Consider the following 17,421-nt stretch of genomic DNA (forward strand, 5'->3'; position numbering starts at 1 on the left):
GGTTCAACTACATATGTCTACAACTTCACCACCCACAAATGTCTCATTACACAAAACTAAGAGCTAAAATGTTTATTCAATCAAATAATGAAACATGTTTTCTACAATCAAAGAAGATATGGATCCTTAGTATATACAAACATCACTATGGCTATCAGAGAAGAGACATTGTTCTCTTCCAAAACTGATCTTGGGCTCCAAGCATCGGCTCAGAGTCGGCTTTTCGGGGTGAAATCTTGGAGCCAGAAGTGTTCGTCTCTGTGGTTTGAAAGCTTCTGAGAGAGGAAGTGGTGATGTCATCAAATCTCCAGTCGGTTAGATAGCCTGGCTCGAAAGTGACATGACTGACCTCAACATCTCTGGTGATGTCATCAAATCTCCAATCGGTTAGGTAGCCTGGCTTAGAAGTGACATCACTGACCTCAACATCTCCTGGCAACATGGCCACTACTCGTGACATTGGTGGTCTCAAGGAATGAGATGCTTGTGTGCATAGCAGAGCAACGCCAATCACTCGTTTCACTTCTTCCACATTGAATTCACTTAGCCTATCATCTATCAGTTCGACTTCACGGCTTTTCTCGTGTAGATTCCATGCCTGTTTCAGCAGAGATACAAAAAGGATCCTTAGATTTCGTTACACTCAGTTGTGGAAGTGAGTGAGGACGTACCCATTCAAGAAGATATTTTTTCTCATCATCTAAGATCTCATCAGAGTTTGGCCTTCCACTAACTAGCTCAAGAGCCACAACACCAAATGCATACACATCTGTTTTCTCTGTCAGATGTCCACGCATTGCATACTCTGGCGCAAGATAGCCTCTGCATTGATATAGCAACACCACTTAAAAGTGTTATAAATCCAAAATAATGTTGAAACCAAACGCAGAGCTAAGGTTGTCAGGTTTTAGGGAGACTTACATGGTCCCTGCAACTCCGGTACTTATGTGAGTTTTCTTGCCATGGTATAGTTTCGCCAGCCCAAAATCAGAAACTTTTGGGACCAGTTCGGAGTCTAGCAAAATGTTGCTGGCCTTCACATCCCTGTGTACAATGCGAACCCTCGCCTCCTCGTGGAGATAGACTAGTCCTCTGGCTACTCCCAAGCATATCTCGAAACGTGTTGACCAATCAAGATGTAAACTCTTTTCCCCTGCATCAATCACAAGTACACAATGAGTGATTTTAGCTTGGCAGAAGCATGTATGTTATGTCTGTTCATTACCAAATAGTGCCTGATCGAGACTTCCATTAGGGAGATACTCATATACGAGCAAACGATGATCTCCTTCAAAGCAGCAGCCGTAAAGAGTCACAAGGTTTCGATGTAGAACTGTAGAAATTGTTACAATTTCTGCAACAAATTGTCCTTTCCCTTGCCGAGATCCAACAGACAACAACTTCACAGCTACCTCTCTTCCATCTTTGAGGTTTCCCTGTTGAATGTGTCATTCATACCGTATATAAAGGTATTACATATTTACATTTACTGTTCTTTCAACGAATATACAGTTACTTCGGTATGGGACTTACTTTATAAACAGGCCCAAATCCACCCTCTCCGAGCTTGTTTGAGAGATTGAAATCTTGAGTTGCACTTTTAAGTTCTGAGTAAGTAAATGTGTAAGGCTTTATTTCCATACTAAGCAGTTCTGCAAGAAGAAAAAAAAGTTCTTAAACGAAGCAATCTGAAAGATGATATCCAAGTTTGATTTTGACGAAGGGCCATACTAAGTAGCTCTACAAGAAGAAAAAAAAAAAAACAGTTCTTATTACCTTCATCATCAGTGTATGGCTTTCTTCTTTGTCGTATTGTGAAGATAACAACGCCCGCAAGGAAGCTAAAAAGTCCTACGCCAACAATGACACCGACAATGACACCAGTCCTATTATTTTTCTTTGATGGTGGCTTATTACTCACAGTTGGTGTAAAATCTGAGCAGCAATATGTAACAATTACTTAGGTATTTACTCGCATCAGAGACAGTGAAAATCACTATTGTGTGTTACCTGCCGCTGCACTGACTGCCGATATTATAGGCCCATAAGCACCCTGAATAGGAATACAACATGTTCCTTTTCCAGCCCAGAAAAGATGAACTTCGAGGTAATTTTCTGTCACATTTGCTTTATATTCTCTACGAACTGCCCTATCAGTGAAGCCACCAGCTGTTCTGCGTACATCAAAATCCTTTTCCACAAGTCTTCCCTGTAAAAGAATTTTCATTAGAACCAATGTCGCAGGAAGATTATCTACGGCTTGATAAAATGGTGCACACCTGGACATAAATGTCAAATCTCCGTCTTCCAAACCCTGTCCAAGAGTTAGAACTTGTCATTTGTATTTCAGCAAACTGAAGTGTGACGTTATAGACTCCATTTTCGAGCTCCAGACCATAATATCTTATGGAAGATGGAGAAAGTCTTGCTGTCTGAAAAAGCTCCGAGTCTGAAGTGTTGGTAAATTGTGATAGTAAAGTTTCTGTATATCTATTATTGCTACTTCCGGCAAAGCGACCAATGCTACTAACTGCCCATCTCCTAGCAGCATTCACGAAAAACGAAGATGGTCCAAGATCCGCGTCATCTTTGTCATATAGTGCCCCACTAACAGACGTTATATCCGGGCCTCCGCAGTTGATTGAAAAGTTGTAATCTAAGACACCAATCATTAGAGAAATCTTATATTCATGTGCTTTTACTTGCAATCAATGTTCATGTATAAAGCTGTTATGAGGGTATATTCATGTGCTTTTGTTACACTTACAGATTCCTTTGCCTCCACTGCAACGGAAGTTCTTCTGCAGACAGTTCAGTCCTGATAAAACCCTTTTAACGAACAGAGAAATAATTTAAGAAATAAATTATACGTCATTTGTGATTCTGCAAAATAAAAAAGAGACACTTGTAAGAAAATCACCTGTTGTCAAGACCTTCCAGTGTAAAGCTGTTAGCAACTAGGTTGCTGCACAAATAATATACAGTTTTGTTTACTATTCACTTAATATATGATTATAAAACATATTTCCTTCACAAAAGAAGACTGAATATGATTATCTAAATAAGCCTAGTTAATAAAAATAAGGGAAATTTCTGAGATTGAAAAATATTGTGCCTATAAGTTGAGATATAGCCTTTTCACTTACAAATTCGAGTTTGGTAAGCTGACCCACGAAGGAAGACTTCCAGAAAAATTATTGTACGACACATCTCTGTAAGTAGAAAGAGGATATCAGGAGGATCTGTTAAACCTCTAAAAATAAAGGGATAAGATGAAACAATTAGGATTTGGTTATTCACATATTGCGCAAAGACTGGCTCTTTTGAGTGGGTAAGGAACCATTCAACGTGTTGTTTCCTAGAAACCTGATATATAGACAACAAATTTCCCCACAATTATTTGAACGGCTTTGCACAAAGACCTAAAAAGAAGCAGAAAATATAGCATCGTACAAGTGAGAAAGTGAAGTTAAATTGAAAAGTGAAGACGGTATTGGTCCATGTAATTTGTTGAAGCTTAAATCACTGGAAAACAGACACAAATTAAATCATTCCTTAGCAACGAATTAAATATGTCATCTCAATTTTTTTCACAGAAAAGACAATTCCATCGACATATGTACTTACACTTCGCGCAAGCTTGAGTATTCTCCAATATCAGATGGTATTTCCCCCGTGAGATTGCTGTTCCTCAATACTCTGCCACATAGATCATCAATGTTAAATACACAGAAGGGAGAGAAACAGATCAACAGTATATCTCGAATCAATGCTGCCTTACAATATACTTAGATTTTTCATGTCTTTGATGAATTCAAGAGAAGAGCTTCCATTGGATATATCTCCTAGCCTCCTACATTGAGAATATGAATATGTGAAGAAAGAGAAAGGGCGACAAATAATGAACTATGACAACATTGCAACACATACAGTTCTGTCAAAGAAGTTAAGTTGGAAAATGACGACGGTATCGGACCACTCAAACCAGTTCCGACAATTCTCCTGCAATAAAATACGGACCACTCAAACTAATATAGAAAGTATAAAAACACGACCATTTATATAACATTCCAGTAAATTAGATTTCTTCTTACAAGACAATAAGTTTGGTCCAGTTTCCAATAAATTCTGGTATCCGACCTGTAACTTCCAGATCCATCATCCAGCTGATACAACATTTTTGGGGGTAAAAAAATCACCCCAAGACCCAAAAACAAATTAATCTTTTTTGTAAATATGTGAATTTACTATAGCTTACACTCGTTGCAGCTCCACAAGATTAGCAAATGATAAAGGTATTTCCCCGCTAAGCCCAGAACTATCTATGTAGCTGCAATAGATGACTTCATATTATAACCAAGAAGTAAATACACAAAACATTGGACAGATGCACTCACATTTGCTGTAGCTTTGTACAACTCCCAATTTCAGCTGGCATAGAACCAGAAAAGTTATTTGAACCAATGCTACTGCACATATAGGTATAAAAAACCATCAAAACCCTCAAGAAGAGAACATCACCATATTTAAGCAAACAAGAAGCACCAAAGCTTACAGCATTTTTAGATTGGTAAGCAAACCAATCTCCTTGGGAACAGGGCCGGACAACGCATTGATCCCAAATGTCCTACGTGATAAAACAGTTGAACTCTGTTAACTGAACGAGCAAGAAAGAAAAATGTTGAAAGGTTTCACAGCCTTTACATCCATTCCATTCGAATCAGGTTCCCAATTGCAGGAGACAAGGGTCCTGTCAGCAAGTTTTGACCCAAGTTCCTGTAAAAAAAGAGTAAAGATGTGATCTTGATGTCTTTTGTATGCATCACACAGTCTCAAGAATTGATTATATGAACTTGTGAGGTTTATGATAAACCATACAGATTTGTGAGGTGTTCCAAAGTCCATAGCTCATCAGGTATACTTCCTACAACATCTCTTGAATAGACCTTCCTGTGAAGAACAAAAAAAAAAAAAAACAAATTTTGAGAGTCATTAAATCATATCTGCTGATTCTCTGAGGAAGAATGCATCGAACACATGGTGTGCACGAAGAGGGGAAAGAGGCTCTACAGTGCGGTGATGCGGCAGGTGGAGTTGGCGAAAGTACACGCGCATTTGATTATAGGGTTGTAGGCAGGGTCATCGACGTCGACATTGCCGTTTGTGGCGGCGCCGGAGCAAAGCTCGCCGCTGATGTTCCAATCATTCGACGCATTGATCTTCCAAGTCGCGAAAATCGAGTTCAGCGCACGCGCTGTTAAATCATATACTTTTATTCATTTGTTAATTAGCAACGTTTAATATTAAAACATAAATTTTATATTTTACTAATTTTTTTGCATCTTTTATATTTATCACATATATCTCTTATGTTTAATTGATGCACTTTCGGTTTTTATTTTACTTTTTTTCTTTTTAAAATTTGGTTTTATATAGTTACAGAGTGGAAATGAAATACCTTCACTTGAACAATATGGAATGAACAAGTATAAACATCTTGCTGTGAAAACTAATAACATTGTTCTTATTATGACAAATGTTTTGATAAAGACATATCAAAGTGAAATTTATTTATCATTATCTTCTTAGACTAAATTATATTTTGATTTTGTTACTAACTTCGAAAATGTACTATTTTAATTGTTTGGATGTTTATTAAATATTTAAACTTGATTAGTTAAAATAATTTCTTTTCTTTTTTAATTTGTTTCTATTAATTTTAGCTATAATGTTTTTCTGTTGGATTAGTTTTGACGATATGATTGAAAATCCTTCAAAAAGTATAATGAAAATTCAAAAGCCTGACATTGTACTAATATTATTTGAGATTTCATCTCAAAATAATAGTATCTAATGAAAAATTTTTATCATATCAAATACTAAATTAAATTCTTATGACATACTCTTTCTAGCATTGTATAAACTTATAAATTCCAGAATAAGACATTCATTTGTACGGAAACTATTACTAATATTATCTCATATAGTGGTAGGAATTACATATCATTGTTCAATTTGCTCAACAAAATTGATAAAATCAGACTTATCACTTTATTGCCAAACATGTGTTAAATCACAGTCCGTTGGAGTTTCTATATAATATTCACAATTTTATAGTTCTTAAAAATAAATATTCATCTTTATTAAAGTTTAAAATTTAAATAAACTTTTTTGAGATTCAGAATTAAACTCGTAGCAGATGATGGAAATGATTATGTAACTTTTGTCATAGTTGATGAAGATAATTCAAAAACAGCTAGATCAATTTCTGAAAATAAGCTTCATATTATAAAAATATGTACATATTAATTGTATCATCAAAATTTTATCAACATATCATGCTGACACATAAAAAACTAACTTGAATAAAGATTTAAAAATATTTGCAGAAGTGCACATTTGGTTTTGAACAAAACTTATTTATTCGAGATTTAAAAAGAAAATATTTTGAATCTTCTTATCAAAATTTTGCAGCTTCAAAGATTGAGAATTACAAAAAGATAATATACTACATATTATGTTTGATAGATCTCTTATACTGTGTAACTTAATATTTATAATTCTGGTTTCTGTTTAGTCCACTTCAAGGAATAATTTCAAATTAAAACCTCAGAAAATTCATACAACGCACTAGTCTATATCTGATATATGTACGTGTTTCTATTTAAGGAAGACTAATGATTTAAAATATGCAGATTCAAACAAAACACTAAAGACTGATTGTTTAGTATCCCATTATGCTAGCACAATTAAGTTAGCCAACTATATAAAATCCAACACAAAATTAAAACATAAATCAAAGACAGACCGTCGTCCGGATGAGTAATAGTTCCGGTTCGGTTTTGAGCTCGAACGACGTGAACCAAACTGTAAATACACAAGAACCAGACAGTGAGTAGTAGACACGGAGGCCGTCGTAATCTAGGCATCGTTGACAGGAGAAAGAAGATCTTCTTAAAGAGCTGGAGGTTTTACTTTAGTTTCAAAAAAAACAACGGCTATGGTGTCTATGTAGATTTTGAAGAGATTAATTTGCTAATTTGATCTGATTTATAATCTAAGCAAACACACTAATCCCTAATTCGTTGAATTTTAAAACTTGATTGATGGCTGACTCTTAAAACTGTAGACATTTCAAAAATGTGCAATCAGTCACCGCCATAGTTATTACAACTTCCACCAGTAGCCTTTTAATTTCAATAATACACAATTAAGAGAAATTACACAGAAATTATACATTAAGACATTTTCTAATTTTACTTTTCAATATCAGACACTTCAAACTATCTAGACATTTTAAAAGATGAAAAAAGCCTCTTATCTCATTTTTGTCTCTTTCATTTCAATCTCTCATTTTTCTTTTTGGATCATCTTTTCTCCTTCTCATCTCACCATCTTATGATGCTTTTGTCAAACTATAAACGATAGAGAAAAGTCAAATCCAAAAACTTCAATTTTGCTTCACTCATTTATTCAATTAAAACAACTTTAATCACACTTTGATCATTCTTACCCATTCAAATCCTATAATATCTTTAGTCCTTTTCTTCACGGACGGTGGTGCAAGTCAACGAACGGCTGATACCAGGATGACGGAAGCAATATGAGATGAAATGATTTGCTTTGCTCTTACAGACTTAAAATTGTCTTTAGCTTTTATTCAAAATGTCACAAAAACGTTTAATTGATGGTTCTTATTCTTTTGTTTAACATTTGAATTTTGAAGCTCCAATTATTATTTTTTTTGTGGGGGGGGGGGGGGGGGGGGGGGGGGGGTGGAGGGGCGTAGTTGGTATATTCTTTAGTATTAATTGTTTATCTGTACTATTATTTGTTCCTTTTTGCATATATGTTTTTTGCTTTTGTTCATGCAAATGGACAATTTTCTTTATTAACATGTTTTTAGCAAAGACAATATTAACGAAATTATATTAACTTAGTCATGAGCAAATAGACCGAATCCGATCCGATAAAAATGGTCCGAGCCGGATTTGGATCTTGCTAAGAAACTGATTAGATCTTTAGAATTGGTATTATGGGTGTACGGGTCAGTACGGTATATATCTGAAATCCGATTGAGTATATTTATAATTCGAGTTTATATTCTATTCAAATTACTTTTTTTTTCATTTCATAACTCAATTCAAGCAGTCTCCATAAATCATGATATTCTTTCTACATATCATTTATATAGTTTTTCCGATTCTTCAAAATGAAAACACAAAATTATGGATTCCAATTATCTCCTCCTTCAGAGACTTCAAGGAATCATTTACATGTGCTCGTAATTCTTCTTTGTACTTGATATATATATGATATCATGAATTAATGGATCATTTTTTAGTTCAGGTTTATCGAGTTTGATTTGTTAAACAATCATTTTGAACTTTGTTCGAACCAATACACTTCGTTTTGTGTTCCTTTCTTTGTAGTTTACAAGGTTTGAGAGTTTATTTTGAAACTTGTATATGGTCTGTTTTAGCTCAACATTCTCATTACTTGGGTTCGTGTTCGTGTTAATATGTGGTTTGTTGTTAGTTGGTTATTTTTTATACCCAAATTTGTTGTTCTTTGTTGTTAGCATAATGTTTTGTACATAAGTTATCGTTAAGAATTATGTTTGTTAATGTTAAGTTGAGTTTTGTACTTCTTTATTGTTAGCATAGTGTTTTGTATATGAATTATCGTTAATAGTTATGACTAGTTTGCAAGAGTTCTTATACGACCAAGTTCATATTTGAACTTAATGATTTCAGTCATTGGTGAAGTCATAAAAGTAGTCATTCAAATTAAGTGGATATATTTAGAAAAGAAACAAGTTTTTTGGGTTATTTAAATCTGGTTTAGGACCAAACTCAAAAGTTTTCGAAGTGCAACCAGTTTTCATATCCCTTATATATTAATTGAGGAACATTTGAAAAGATGTAACCTCAATTTTTTATTAATTAAAAGAGGTCTCAATGCATAGGTGGCACTCAATTAAGTAGTCAATTACATTCAACTGAAAAATAAGTAGGTCCACATTCGATTTTTATATGTTGTTAGATACATAAGTTGGTCAAACTATATGATATAATGATATGATATGATATTTTCTTTCCTTAAATAAAACCTACGGAATTACCATAAATGACTAATATATATATGACAATTAATGAGTTTAATAATAAAGATTTGATAACAATGTATATCTCCTCCATCATTTTTGTTTAATTTTATATTATTAAAATAAATTAAACAATCAAATTAGCTATAAAAATAAAATTTAGATTTTTTCGTATATGTTATATTTTGAATTTTTAAAAACGACAATAAATGACTAAAACTATTAAAATTATTATGTTAAAAATTAATGATCAATGGTTTAACATTTTTATTATAAGAAGATACACATGATTTTAAAACCATATGAGTAAAAAATATCATTTAATAATAAAACATATATATTTATATATATATATATAGATTATACTATATACCATAAGATTACATAAATATTTTAATATTAAAACTTTCAATGAATTTTCAAAATCATTTATAAAATATAAACTTATTAAAGATTTCACATTGAAAATTTTGCTATCGATGATTTAAATATTCAGTTATAAAATGATATGAATGCTCATAGAACTGTATGATTATAAATTCTCATTTAATAAATGACTATATAAAATATACTATTTTTAGAAAAATAGGTTGGTCCATCTTGACTTACATTATATTTTTTATTAAACTAACTATCGAATTGATAAATAATCTACCAAAAAATTTTTTGCACTTTCCTTAATTGGAAGCTACGAAATTACCTAATATGATTAACGTATATATGAAAATTAATTATTATGAATAATAAATATTTGATAACAATTTTGGTATCTTAGTTCTTTTTTTTTTTAATTTTATATTATTGAAAGATATTAAAAAATCACATTAAATATATAATAAAAACATTTATATTTTTTCTTATATGTTATATTTGAATTTTTCAAAACGTCTATATATTATTAGAAATTTGAATATTCCCACTCTGAAAATTTTGTGATCAATAGATTATTTTTTTGTTATAATAAGTTACAAATGATCATAAAATATAACGCATATGAATTTTTATTTAATAAATATTCAAACTAAATAATATATATATATATATATATATGTATATATATATAAACACTAATGATTTAAAGCAACAAGATTGGCTGATCAATTTAGTCGTCCAGTTGAAATCTTTCAAAAGTATGTGAAAGACTAAAGTCAAAGTAAATATGGATTTAGAATAGTAGTTATATTTTACTAACCAAATACCGAAAAAAACCGAACCGAACCGAAACCAACCCGATATCCGGGTTGAACACCCGTAATCCAAATGAAGCCAAACTATTGTTTCATTATCCAAAATATAATAAAAATAATAACTTAATCCCGCGCAAGGCGCGGGTCTTATCTAGTAATTTACTAATCTCAAACCGAATCCAAGTAAATTCGAACTAAAACCTAATCAAACTTTTAAAGTATCCGAATGAGATTAAGAATCATGCCTTCAAAAACTCGAACCAAACATGACTGGACACCAGATTGTCTGCCTAGATAAACTGATCAACTAGATTCATTTCTGTTTTGTTTCTAGAGTTTCTAAAAGTTAAGAAGGTAAAATCAGAGCACAGTTCATAGACACTGAATTCTTGCATTGAGTTAATTTTAAATTCTTTATCCATATGGACAACGATTTGTAAGCTATAAAGTATACAGTTCTCACTTACAATGGACCTCAAATACACATTCTTTCTTTCAGTGGCCCATAGAACAAAATATATCTCAACTTCACCACAACACAAATATCACATTAAAAAGAAGAAAAAAGTAGAGCTAAAATATTTATCCAATAAAAAAATGAAATATGTTTCTCCAATCAAGGAAGAAGATATTGAACTCGTATAGAAGCATCACCATGGCCAACAGAGAAGAGATATTGTCATCTTCCAACATTGATCTTGGCTCCAAGCATTGGAAGAGAGTCGGTGTTTCCGGGCGATATCTTGGAGCTAGAAGTGTCTGTCTCTTTGGTTTGAAAGCCAGAGGAAGTGGTGATATCATCATATCTCCAGTCAGTTAGGTAGCCTGGCTTGGAAGTGACATCACTGACCTCAACATCCCCCGACAACATAGCCACCACTCGTGACATTGGTGGTCTCAAGGAATGAGATGCTTGTGTGCATAACAGAGCAACGCCAATCACTCGTTTCACTTCTTCAACATTGAATTCACTTAGCCTATCATCTATTAGTTCAACTTCACGGCCTTTCTCGTGTAGATTCCATGCCTGTGTCACCAGAGATACACATAGGATCACTGGACTTTGTTAAACCATAAATGACTATAGCAAAAATGAGGACGTACCCATTCAAGAAGATACTTTTTATCGTCATCTAAGACCTCATCAGAGTTTGGCCTTCCACTAACTAGCTCAAGAGCCACAACACCAAATGCATACACATCTGTTTTCTCCGTTAGATGTCCACGCATTGCATACTCTGGCGCAAGATATCCACTGCATCGATATAGTAAAGGCTCAGTACGTTCTTATTGAAATAAAGATGCCCCTCTCTCTCAAACTCTCGATGCCCCTCTCTCTCCAACCCCAGTTCATATATAGAGATAAGCATAAAAGATAACTGAACAATAGTTACTTTTATTATGACCTATGGTTATTTGCACTTATCTAGTAAAGAGCCCATAAACTTTTACCATTTGAACCTTTTGCCTCTATCACCACAACACTAAAATGTGTTAAAACATCCAAACTAATGTGTGTTATGGGGAGACTTACATGGTCCCTGCAACTCCGGTACTTATGTGAGTTTTCTTGTCATGGTATAGTTTCGCCAGCCCAAAATCAGAAACTTTTGGAACCAGTTCGGAGTCAAGCAAAATGTTGCTGGCCTTCACATCCCTGTGTACAATGCGAACCCTCGCCTCCTCGTGGAGATAGACTAGACCTCTGGCTACTCCCAAGCATATCTCGAAACGGGTTGACCAATCAAGATGTATACTCTTATCCCCTGCATCAATCACAAGTACACTATGAGTGATTTTAGCTTGGCAGAATCATGTATGTTATGTCTGTTCATTACCAAATAGTGCCTGATCAAGACTTCCATTAGGGAGATACTCATACACGAGCAAACGATGATCTCCTTCAAAGCAGCAGCCGTAAAGTGTCACTAAGTTGCGATGTAGAACTGTAGAAATTGTTACAATTTCTGCAACAAATTGTCCTTTCCCTTGCCTGGATCCAACCGACAACAGCTTCACAGCTACCTCTCTTCCATCTTTAAGGTTTCCCTGTTGAATGTATAAAAAGGTATTACACATAATCTTCTTTCAACGTATATGCAGATACTTTGGTATGGGACTTGCCTTATAAACAGGCCCAAATCCACCCTCTCCAAGCTTGTTTGAGAGATTGAAATCTTGAGTTGCACTTTTAAGTTCCGAATAAGTAAATGTGTAAGGCTTTATTTCCATACTAAGTAGCTCTGCAAGAAGAAGAAAAGAACAGTTCTTAAAATGAAGCAATCTGAAAGATAAATATTCAAGTTTGATGGTGACAGAGGGCCAAAACATTTCAGCCCAAGGGCGCTCGTTTGGATTTACATCTATACCTTCATCATCAGTGTAAGGCTTTCTTCTTTTTCGTATGATGAAGATACCAAGACCCGCAAGGATGCTCAAAAGTCCTAAGCCAACAATGACACCGACAATAATACCAGTCTTGTTCTTTCCCTTTGATGGTGGCTTATTATCCACAGTTGGTCTAAAATCTGAGCAGCAATATGTAACAATTACTTAGGTATTTACTCACATTAGAGAGTGAAAATCACTATTGTGTGTTACCTGGCGCTGCACTGACTGCCGATATTATTGGCCCATAAGCCCCCTGAATAGGAATACAACATGTTCCTTTTCCAGCCCAGAAAAGATGAACTTCGATGTAATTTTCTGTCACATTTGCTTTATATACTCTATGAACTGCCCTATTAGTAGAGCCACCAGCTGTTCTGAGTACATCAAAATCCTTTTCCACAAGTCTTCCCTGAAAAAGATACATTTTACAGTTCGTAAGAACCAATGTCGGAGGAAGATTATCTACAGCTTGATAAAGTGGTGCAGACCTGGACATAAATGTCAAATCGTCGTCTTCCAAGCCCTTTCCAAGAGTTAGAAGCTTCCATTTGTATTTCAGCAAACTGAAGAGTTACGGTATAGCCTCCATTCTCGAGCCCCAGGCCATAATACCTTAGGGAAGATGCAGAAAGTCTTGCTGTCTGAAAAAGCTCTGAGTCTGAAGTGTTGGTAAATTGTGATAGTGAAGAAGCTATATATGCATTACTGCTACTTCCGGCAAAAAGACCGATGCTACTAGCTGCCCATCTTCTAGCAGCATTCACAAAAAAAGAAGATGGTCCAAGATCCGCGTCGTCTTTCTCAAATAGTGCCCTGCTAACAGACCTTTTATCCGGTCCTCCGCAGTTGATTGAAAAGTTGTAATCTAAGACACCAAAGAGATATATTATATGAGTGTTTTTATTTGCAATCAATGCACATCTATTTTTGTTACACTTACAGATTCCTTTGCCTCGATTGCAAGGGAAGTTCTTTTGCAGACAATTCAGTCCTGATAAAACCCTTTTAACAAATAGAAAAACGACTTGAGAAAGAAATGGCAAGTCGTTTATCCTATTGCAAATAAAAAAAAGGGAAACATATCAAATCACCTGTTGTCAAGACCTTCCAGTGTGAAGTTGTTAGCAACCAGGTTACTGCACAAATAATATACAGTTTTGTTTTAATATATTCCCTTGAAATATGAATATAAATAAGGAATTTTCTGAGAATTGAAAAATATAGTGACTATAAGTTGATAGATAGCCTTTTCACTTACAATTTCGAGTTTGGTAAGCTGACCCACGAAGGAAGAATTCCAGACAAATTATTGTACGACACATCACTATAAGTACAAAGAACAATAATTAGTGTCTATAGAACATGTTATATATTCCGAACCAGTATGAAACTTAAGTCGGTATCAGGAGGACCTGTTAAACCCTCTAAAATAATAAGGAATAAGATGAAACAATTAGGTTTTGGTTACTCACATATTGCTTAACGACTGACTCTTTTGAGTGGGCAAGGAACCATTCAACGTGTTGTTTCCTAAAAACCTGATATATAGACAACAAATTTCCCCACAATGATTTGAATGGACCAAAAGAAGACCAAAAAGACACAGAAAATATATCATCTTACAAGTGAGTAAGTCGAGTTAAGTTGAAAAGTGAAGACGGTATTGGTCCATGTAGTTTGTTGAAGCTTAAATCACTGGAAAACAGACATGAATTAAACCATTCCTGTTTAACAGCAAAGACAGTTCCATCGAACATATGTACTTACACTTGTTGCAGGCTTGAGTAGTCTCCAATATCAGATGGTATTTCCCCTGTGAGATTGTTGTTCCTCAATACTCTGCGGCATAGATCATCAGTGTTAAATACACGGAGGGAGAGAGAAACAGTACGTTAATCAAGGCCGCCTTACAATGTACTTAGAGATTTCATGTTTTTGATGAACTCAAGAGTAGAGCTTCCATTGGATATATCTCCTAGCCTCCTACATTTAGAATATGAATATGTGAAGGAGTCAAAAAGAGAGAGAAAGGGAAACAATAATGCAACACATACAATTCCGTCAAAGAAGTTAAGTTGGAAAATGACGAAGGTATCGGACCACTCAAACCAGTTCCGACAATTCTCCTGCAATAAAACAAGTACCAATGAAACCAATATAGAAACTATAAAAACACGTCCATTATAACATTCCAGTAAACAAGAAATCTTCTTACAAGGTAGTAAGTTTGGTCCAGTTTCCTATAAAGTCTGGTATCCGACCTGTAAATTCCAGATCCATCATCCAACTGATACAACATTTTGAGGAAAAAAACACTTTAATACCCAGAGAAACAAAAGAAAAAATTGTAAAGTAGTAATAAATAGATAACCAAAAAAAAACTGTCAAAGTCTAACAATAAAGCTTATATTTGAATTTAGTTATCGCTTACGCTTGTTGCATCTCCACAAGATTAGCAAATGATAAAGGTATTTCTCCGCCAAGCCCAGAACTATCTATGTAGCTGCAATAGATGTACGAGTTTCTTAGAAATGATTCGTAGCCAGGAGTTTTGTATTATAACCAAGAAGTAAATACACAAAACATTGGACATGCACTCACATTTGCTGTAGCTTTGTACAACTCCCAATTTCAGCTGGCATAGAACCGGAAAAGTTATTTGAACTAATGCTACTGCAAATATATAGGTATAAGGAACCATCAAGAAGAGAAGATCACCATATTTAAGCAAACAAGAAGCACCCAAAAGCTTACAGCAGTTTTAGATTGGTAAGCAAACCAATCTCCTTGGGAACAGGGCCAGACAACGCATTGATCCCAAATGTCCTACGTGATAAAAAAAAAGTTGAGCATTGTTAATTGAACGTGAAAGAAATTCAACAGGACGCAGGGTTTCAAAGCCTTACATCCATTCCATTCGAGTCAGATTCCCAATTGCAGGAGACAAGGGTCCTGTCAGAAAGTTCTGAGCCAAGTTCCTGTAAAAAAAAGAGTAAAGATGTGATCTTGATGTCTTTTGTATGCATCACACAGTCTCAAGATGTGTATGATATAAAACTTGTAAATGCATGTGGTCTTTAGAGTAAAACCATACAGATTCGTGAGGTATTCAAGAGTCCAGAGCTCATCAGGTATACTTCCTACAACATCTATCGCATAAACCTTCCTGTGAAAAAAAGACAAAAATCATAATTAGTGATTCTCTCTGGGAGAATTCATCGAGCAGATGGTGTGCACGAAGAGGGGAAAGAGGCTGTACAGAGCGGTGATGCGGCAGGTGGAGTTGGCGAAAGTACACGTGCATTTGATCATAGGGTTGTAAGCACCATCGTCGATGGAGACATTGTCTATGGCGGCGCCGGAGCAAAGCTCGCCGCTGATGTTCCATTCATTCGACGCTCGGATCTTCCAAGTCGCGAAAATGGAGTTCAACGCACGCGCTGTCAATTTATATTTACTTTACTTAATATTCATTAATTCTGTCTTTTTAATAAACATTTTTACCTCTTTTATATACATACATCAATTTATAATACTGTTAACAAAAAAATTAACTAAAATATAGTTCCATTGATATTTTCCCCCTTATTACGTGGGTTCTTTTTTTTGTGTTCCAAACCATATGATAACCAATAAAAACATATAGAGTGATTTTAAGTTCATAAATGTATTATATAACTATGCTAAATAAGCTCATGATTGCATTAAAGCCAGATACTAGTTGAAACTAATCGGTAAAGAAGCAGGTAAGATATTATCAATGAGGATCCAAAGACTTAGGTGAAGCCTATATAATCCACAATCGAGTCCAGGGTTTCAAAGACAGACCTTCGTCGGGGTGAGTAGTGGCTCGGGTTCGGTTCTGAGCTCGAACCACGTGAACCAAGCCGTGAATACACAAGAACAAGACAGCAAGTAGTAGACACGGAGACCGTCGTAATCTAGGCATGGTCGACCGGAGAAGAAGATGTTAATTAAAAAGCTTGAGGTATTACTTATCGCTCAAAAACAATGATTATGGTGTTTATGTAGACTTTGAAAATATGTGTTCCAAAAAAAAAAGTAGACTTTGAAAATATCAATTTGCTAATTTAATATGATTAATAATCTAAGGATTCACACTAATCCCTCTCCATTCGTCAAGCGCGAGGGCGTGTAGCTCACATGCTTGGAACGAGGACTTATTAGCGGCTGCCTCTCTGCACTACCGTGGACCTCGGTGACAATAACAAACACGAACAGTGGTATTATTTAATTATATTCAACTAACGAATATAAACACTTATATAATGAGAGTGTGTTTTATTTACCATTTTTTGTGCGAGGTCCATTGTGGGGGCAGTCGCCAAACCCGCCACCTAATTAAAATAAAGCATTGACTGATAGTTAGCTCTTAAGGATGTAGACATTGTCAAGTGCAACCGGTCATCACCATTGTTGTCATCACTTCCTTCCGTCATTAGCCTTTTAATTTCTGTAATTCATAAGAAACACATAAAGACGCTATATACATAAAGAATCACTCTTCGTATGAATCTAGTATTGATTGTATATATAACAAGGATGAATATTACTCTTTTAGAGTATTCTCTTGAAATAAATTGATTCTTAACACTAAGGCACTATAATCTAATAGTATATTGTAACGGATGCAAGAAAATAGTTAAACACAGATAATAAACAAAAAATAAATGATCAAAATAAAAGAAGGTTTCTACAAACTGAAACCTGAATACT

General features: G+C 34.6%; 2 protein-coding genes across 4 annotated transcripts; both read right to left on the bottom strand.

Moving 5' to 3' along the window:
* On the bottom strand, positions 1–6,944 carry LOC106410680 (probable LRR receptor-like serine/threonine-protein kinase At1g56140). Of its 2 annotated transcripts, XM_048751921.1 has the most exons (24): positions 6,809–6,944; positions 5,071–5,254; positions 4,879–4,950; positions 4,705–4,776; positions 4,556–4,627; positions 4,398–4,469; positions 4,259–4,330; positions 4,095–4,166; positions 3,931–4,002; positions 3,782–3,853; positions 3,628–3,699; positions 3,454–3,525; positions 3,301–3,366; positions 3,147–3,212; positions 2,921–2,965; positions 2,768–2,829; positions 2,280–2,656; positions 2,011–2,209; positions 1,777–1,935; positions 1,534–1,652; positions 1,226–1,436; positions 922–1,153; positions 672–822; positions 1–598 (listed from the first exon to the last, which is right to left on the bottom strand). In XM_048751921.1, the coding sequence occupies exons 1-24, from the start codon at positions 6,927–6,929 to the stop codon at positions 155–157; spliced, it is 3,156 nt and encodes a 1,051-aa protein (XP_048607878.1). In that variant the 5' UTR covers positions 6,930–6,944; the 3' UTR covers positions 1–154. The 2 variants fall into 2 exon arrangements, with proteins under 2 accessions (XP_048607878.1, XP_048607873.1); XM_048751916.1 differs by lacking the exon at positions 6,809–6,944 and having other exon boundaries at positions 4,398–4,431; positions 4,522–4,627; positions 5,071–5,265.
* Positions 6,945–10,668: 3,724 nt separating this feature from the next.
* On the bottom strand, positions 10,669–17,050 carry LOC106394727 (probable LRR receptor-like serine/threonine-protein kinase At1g56130). Of its 2 annotated transcripts, XM_013835290.3 has the most exons (24): positions 16,513–17,039; positions 15,944–16,124; positions 15,779–15,850; positions 15,591–15,662; positions 15,439–15,510; positions 15,286–15,357; positions 15,116–15,187; positions 14,900–14,971; positions 14,739–14,810; positions 14,596–14,667; positions 14,452–14,523; positions 14,308–14,379; positions 14,157–14,222; positions 13,943–14,008; positions 13,776–13,820; positions 13,625–13,686; positions 13,173–13,549; positions 12,895–13,093; positions 12,663–12,821; positions 12,418–12,536; positions 12,132–12,342; positions 11,828–12,059; positions 11,398–11,548; positions 10,669–11,320 (listed from the first exon to the last, which is right to left on the bottom strand). In XM_013835290.3, exons 1-24 carry the CDS (start codon positions 16,631–16,633, stop codon positions 10,973–10,975), a joined length of 3,057 nt encoding a protein of 1,018 aa, XP_013690744.2. In that variant the 5' UTR covers positions 16,634–17,039; the 3' UTR covers positions 10,669–10,972. The 2 variants fall into 2 exon arrangements, with proteins under 2 accessions (XP_013690744.2, XP_048607866.1); XM_048751909.1 differs by having other exon boundaries at positions 13,173–13,686; positions 16,513–17,050.
* Positions 17,051–17,421: the final 371 nt, after the last annotated feature.

Source organism: Brassica napus, chromosome A2, assembly GCF_020379485.1.
Source record: "Brassica napus cultivar Da-Ae chromosome A2, Da-Ae, whole genome shotgun sequence".
In the NCBI taxonomy this organism is placed as follows: Eukaryota; Viridiplantae; Streptophyta; class Magnoliopsida; order Brassicales; family Brassicaceae; genus Brassica; species Brassica napus.